Genomic DNA, 6,000 nt, shown 5'->3' on the forward strand with positions numbered 1-6,000 from the left:
AGGTGATCGACATCAAAGAGAAGTTGAAGGAATCCAAGAGGTTCTGGTCCAAGTTGCCAGATGACATCTGTGCCAAGGGCAAACTGACGGAGCCTGACGAAGAGCAGTGCTGGAACAGCCACACCAAGGGCAGGTGAGGACTGCTGCCGCTCTTCATCATCACGTTAATGTGACACACTGCTCTCCCGTTATCACGTTCTGCCTGCTAGGGATTAAGATAACCACACTCTGTACCCAGATTAACTCTCTCTCTGTCAGTACAATGGTTAGTGCTTAAATGGAGAACTTTTGGAGTGTGTGAGCTCCGAGGCGCTCACACACACCCAGGGGAACGGTGGAGTTTCTACCACTCCTCGTCACCAGTGCAGCTTGCGGAGCAGCGCTGAGCTCCCCGGCCGTTTGGTCAACGAGGCGCTTTTTCTGACAGTGAACAAGAGACGCTGGCACAGAAAATACCAGGCCATCACTTTAGCCCTCTCCAAGTAGCAAAATCACCAGATGGTACAATAAAAGACATTTGTTTATGCCAATACCGTTTTAAGCTTGGCTCTAAATCCGCTAGGTGAATTGATAATAAAATGTCACTCACCGTTATACTGTCAGAGCTGTTTCATTGTCCTCCAGACATTGTAGCACGCAGTATGCCAACTTTATATTTTAGATTTTAAAACATACACTAAGTGTAAACAAGACTTACTGCAACAGTTAAACGGCACTTCGACATCAGTCACACAGACTGGATCATTGCAAAGCAGTGGAATTAAGTTTTAAAAGACAAAGCTGAACCAGGAAAGAGCAGAAAGTGACCAGTCCTGTAAGAAATAATCTCCAAAGCATTGTTTTATAATTGTGCCATGTCTAATTCTATAAAAACAACGGTTCTTGTATTTCAGTGTGATTCCTGTATTGATTTGCTCACATTTAACATCATGAGTCTTAGTTGACAAAGTTATACCTTCCCAGTTGTTTGGAGGGAGAAGAATAGAAAGTCATTTCAAAAGCAAAGCTGTGGGTGAAATTTATACATTAGAATCATAGAAGGCTGATATATAAACCATCGTTAGCTTCAGCAGATAGACGCATCATCTCAATAAACTGCTTCATTGAGAGAAAGACGTGGGATTAAAATGACATTCAGACATTATATTTGATTCACAAATATAATGTATAATATTTTCACCACTGTGGCCTAAGCAGTTCACATTGTCTGTCGCACACACACACACGCACACACACACACATCAGAACAAGGTTCCTGCTCTTCTTCTTCTTGCTCAAGCACACTTCAGTTCTGTACAGGCAGAGATTGGGATTGAACTGCCAACGGTGGGATTGGAAAGCAATCTGCTCCACCACTTGAGCCGCAGCTATAAATAATCAGTGCACAGCATACCAGACTTAAAGGACATACCGAAAGGAATGTAATACCTTTATTTGAATTTCTTCCTTTACCGTTTCTACACAGATAATATATTTTTGTGCATTGCATTGTTGGGTTTGGTTTAGCAGGGATATTGTCATTGCAGAAGTGTTTTCAGAACTACAGCATGGAAATAGTTCATAATGCTCGCTCTGGTGTGTCACTGTGCCCAGATATTTCCCCGAGGTGGTGAAGGAGGGTCTGACCAACCAGGTGAACAACCCAGAGGTGGACGTGGACATCACCAGACCCGACACACTGATCCGACAGCAGATCATGGCGTTGCGTGTCATGACAAACAAGCTCAAGAATGCCTACAATGGAAATGACATCTATTTCCAGGACTCCAGTAAGTTCCCCCGTCTCTGAGCTGTTTGAACACGCAGGTGGAGGACATGTAGGAATGAATGCAATCCAGGGGCAAAGTTTATCTCCCTGACAGAACCGTCGCCACCAAAATAAGTTGTTCAGTTGTTCAGGATGTTCAGTGCTGCGCTGAGCACACACTGACATTATTAGGTGAATAAATAGCTCCAGGTGTGGCAGCGCAGACAATGATCGACAGTGGAGCGTATGTTCAGGAAGACATACAGTCCAAACGACGCCGTGACAGAGACCGTTCCGTCTGATTCCGTGGATCCGCACCAGCTGACAAGACGGAAGAAATTCTTTAAGCCGCCAACCAAATGTGTGCCTGCTCAACTTCTGCCTCTAAAACTTTTGCTTTAGCTTCATTCTTGCTGCTGTCACATTTGTTTTTCTGCGAGGAGGGCTGTCTTCGTCAACACCACAGATCCATTGGCAGAGCCGCTGAGGCTGTCGCACAGGTTAATATCTGGTGGCAGCTCGCTCGGAGAGAACCAAGTAAACAATAGTGCTATGTGCTGTGCTTTGTTAGGGAAATGCCAGCCTTCCTTATCAAAATTCACCCATCCATCCGTCTTCTATACCGCTTTATCTGGGTCACTTGAGCCGATCCGGGATGAGTGAGGGAGACACACAGGACCGTGGTCCATCACAGAGACGCACACACACGTCTAGGGGACCCATTAGCCTCCAGTACATGAGTGTGTGTACTGTGGAAGAAAACCAAACCACTGGGTAAAGAAGGAAAAAAAAAAAAAAAAAAAAAAAAAACTAGGAAAGCATGCAGACCTGCACAGAACGGTCCCTTCGCCTGGATCTGAACCGTGGACCAGACTGTGAAGCAATTCTGTGTCTTTTTAGTTAAATGCAAAAAATATGAAATATGTATGTCACGACAAAAAGACACCTAAAGGCCTACACAGTCTCGCACTTGAGATCAGTTGAATAAATAAACAACACTGAGAAGCTGGATGTGGTCGTGAAGGCGCCGTGAGCCTCTTTTACACCGAGTCTCGTGGTTATAACACTGACATTTATATTTGCACCTCTGAACAGCAGCAAACTGTCTTCACTGCGCTTTTCAAGAAAAGGAGAGTCCGAAACAAAGGACAGTATCACGGCTCATTAGCTTTGTTGTACTGCTTTTATCCTTTCTGTCAGACTGCTTTTGAATCGGAAGACAGTATTTTCTTTGCGCACAGTTATGAGGCAGATTTGTGCGGTATAAACCCGGCTCCGGAATAAACTGTGTGGAAATATTGTGCTGTCAAAAAAAAAAAAGAGTAAATTTGTCAGTTTTCCAGCTGCATTAGTTCACGGACTGCAGACGCCTTGTAAATAGTCACCCGAAGGTGTTTGGCTCATGCAGAAACAGCTCCTCACCTTCAGTTCTGATCTCCGGCGCCGTGTTTTTCACGTAATTCACCGTCACATCTGCAGAAATGATCAGATACACTTGTCTGTATTCTATCTTTGGAGTTCACTCAAGAAATCCTAGAAATTAGCATGCATTAGCCTGATGTTTCTTCTCCCAATTTCACACATTTTTCACAGTCAGTTGTTACCTGCCATTTCTACGTCATTCCTAATTATAACGACATACTTTATAGATGCATAATGCTGCATAATTTATGAACATCAACACACTACTGTGTGAAAACTTTCTGTTGGAATGTTAAAAACGTCATCACTTTATCATTTAAAATGTTATGTATCATAATGTGTATAGAAATCACAAACTGTAATTCATACTACGATGTGAAGCTGGTCTGTTGTTTTGCCCTGTACTGCTGCAATATTCTTCATACTATTGCTTTGTTCTTTTTCTTGAGAGATCTATTCCATGTAATTTTCGAAACTCCACAAAACACTACAAAAATCTGCCCTCGGCAATTTAAAATGACAAACATCCTGTCAGCTTCCTGGGCCAAATTTGGTCAGTGACCTAAAGTAATTCGGTTAACGCGACCTGTGAATTCAGCCTCCTTTTTCCTCCCGTAATTACTGTGTGAAGCTTTTCCCTGTCAAATTCGGCTGATTGTATTTATCCTTGGAGGAAAAAAATGTGGTTGGGATTTAACTTTCTCTGGCTTCATTACTGAGGACAAGTGTTTATATAACTGTGCTTTAGCCAACTAACTCTGCTGGGATAATTTCATTTTTTTTTTTTTAGAATTAATAACACACTGAGTTTAAACAAGTGCCCACCTAATAGCGTGAAATTCATTAAAACTTTAGAAACCTAAAACATTTTTTGCGGATGAAAATACATTAAAAGTGAGAATACAACACTCTGGGGCATAATAGACTCAGGGGCGACAGAAGCTTGATCAGATCATGAAATGATTCACATTTAGAGCAGGTGAAGACTTTCACATCTTGAAGCTATTTGCTGAATCTTACAGCGTATTCATCCTTTTCTCATGCAAGTTTGACCTTGTCTGATCCTTGGTTTGTTTCAGGTGACGAGGGCAGCAGCTCTGGCAGCGGCAGCGGCTGCTCCGACGGCTGCACCACGGAGTTCATTTTTGTTGGAACAGAGGCTCCGGTGATCGGAGCCGACAGAAGCGACGAGCGCGCGGCGGCCGCCGCCGCGGGGAAGTCACTGTCTCGCGGACCGACGACCCTGCTGGTGATCAGTGCCCTGGCGCTCCCACTCTGGGCAATGCAGACTCAGTGGAGATAATACTGATTTACCTGATCACTGACTTTATACTGCAAACACAACAGTATGTGAAATAGCAAGTTATACTGCTGTTTTCCTCACTGGACATGTAGAACCTCCTGGAAACCTGTTGAGAATGGCTTACTGTGTGGTACGGTAGGATTGGAAGTGAGTGCAGTGCTGCGTTCTGCTTGTCCCCCAAAGAATGCCCGGTGCCATCAGTGAACCAGCCTTCACGTCTCTGAAAAACAAAAACAAAAAAAGAGGAAAAAAAGAAATGAAAATGTGGTGTTTTCTCATTATTCTGAAGTGAATCTGGAGAAAAAGGCTTCCCTTTCAAGAAATGAAAGCATCAGAAGACGGTCCTGTGAGTGATTTTACAGATGAAGGGGAATCTGTTTCTCTTTTCCTTTGTATGATGAAGTGAAAACAAGACAGCAACTATTTTATCGTGTTTGTCTTTTCCCCCCCCATCAGACAAAAGGAGAAAGATGTACTGTGTGCATGCGTGGATATCATGTTAACTGACAAAGCGTTTTTTTAAGGTTTTGTCATTTTTCTTCTTTTGATTTATTTGGGGTTTTTTTACGCAGGCTACACAGTCGGGGTTGTCTGGTTTGGGATTGTACAGAGCAGCAGTTCACCTGGTTTCCCGTTAGGTCATGTCGGCGCGGCTTCAGGAAGCAGCAGGTCTTACAGCCACTTTATTGTTGCACATTTGATTATCTCTTTAAAAAAAAAGTGCTAATGTATTGCACTAAGAGAACCTCTTTGCACAGATTATTTTTGTTGGCTTCATAAGTTTATACAGCTACAGGAAACACATCCCCATAAAGAAGAAGATCTATATTTTTCAGATCATTTAACTGATTGTATTGTACTTAAAAGCAGTTACAGGATGTATTTCACTGGAGGGTACTGCAATGTGAGTTTACTGGTTCAGTCATTAACAACATTCATCTTATTCTTTTTAGATAACTGTATTATTTCTTTAAAAAAATATTTTATCATATGTAAAATAAAGTAAGGACATTTCTTGCAACACTAAGCCATTATACTGCAAATGCCTGCTAACGTTGAGTTACCTGATTTAGTCTCTTCCTGTCTGGAAATTTCAATGCACTTACTTGATTTCTTGATTCTCAGAGGGTTGAAAATTGAGAAATATTATCTATATGCTAATGTTTTTTTGTTTTTTTTGAATCCCAGGCTATAACCATTTAGAATTATGATTTATTTTTTAAGCTTTTTTTTTTCCTTATTAGTCGTTCACATGTGGGAGTTGTTCCGAGTTGTGACCCATGTCCTCTGCGTGACCAGACGACTCCATTCCAGGCTATTTCGTTTGTTTTTTAAGCGCCGCACTGAAAATTGCATGTTGCTGTTTGTCCGGTGAGGACGGACCCGTCACCTTTACGGACGGCGTGGCGTTAGTGGCCGTGTGCCGTTACAGGACAGATGCTCCGTCAGCGACTTTCACTTAAAAAAAAAAAAAAAAAAAAAAGCAGAGTGTCAAGGTGAGATGGCTGTGGCTGGGGATACTATTCTT

The 6,000-nt window shown here is 42.4% G+C and overlaps 1 protein-coding gene across 2 annotated transcripts in view; it reads left to right on the forward strand.

The window, feature by feature from the left end:
* The window catches only part of LOC115408131 (glypican-6-like), a 129,844-nt gene extending 124,223 nt beyond the window's left edge, over positions 1 to 5,621 (forward strand). For both annotated transcript variants that reach the window (XM_030118758.1, XM_030118844.1), the window contains 3 exons: positions 3 to 133; positions 1,594 to 1,769; positions 4,249 to 5,621. In XM_030118758.1, the coding sequence (XP_029974618.1) occupies positions 3 to 133; positions 1,594 to 1,769; positions 4,249 to 4,472 (531 nt within the window). In that variant the 3' untranslated portion in view covers positions 4,473 to 5,621. The remainder of the gene's footprint in view (positions 1 to 2; positions 134 to 1,593; positions 1,770 to 4,248) is intronic.
* Positions 5,622 to 6,000: the final 379 nt, after the last annotated feature.

Source organism: Salarias fasciatus, chromosome 1, assembly GCF_902148845.1.
Source record: "Salarias fasciatus chromosome 1, fSalaFa1.1, whole genome shotgun sequence".
Taxonomy (NCBI): domain Eukaryota; kingdom Metazoa; phylum Chordata; class Actinopteri; order Blenniiformes; family Blenniidae; genus Salarias; species Salarias fasciatus.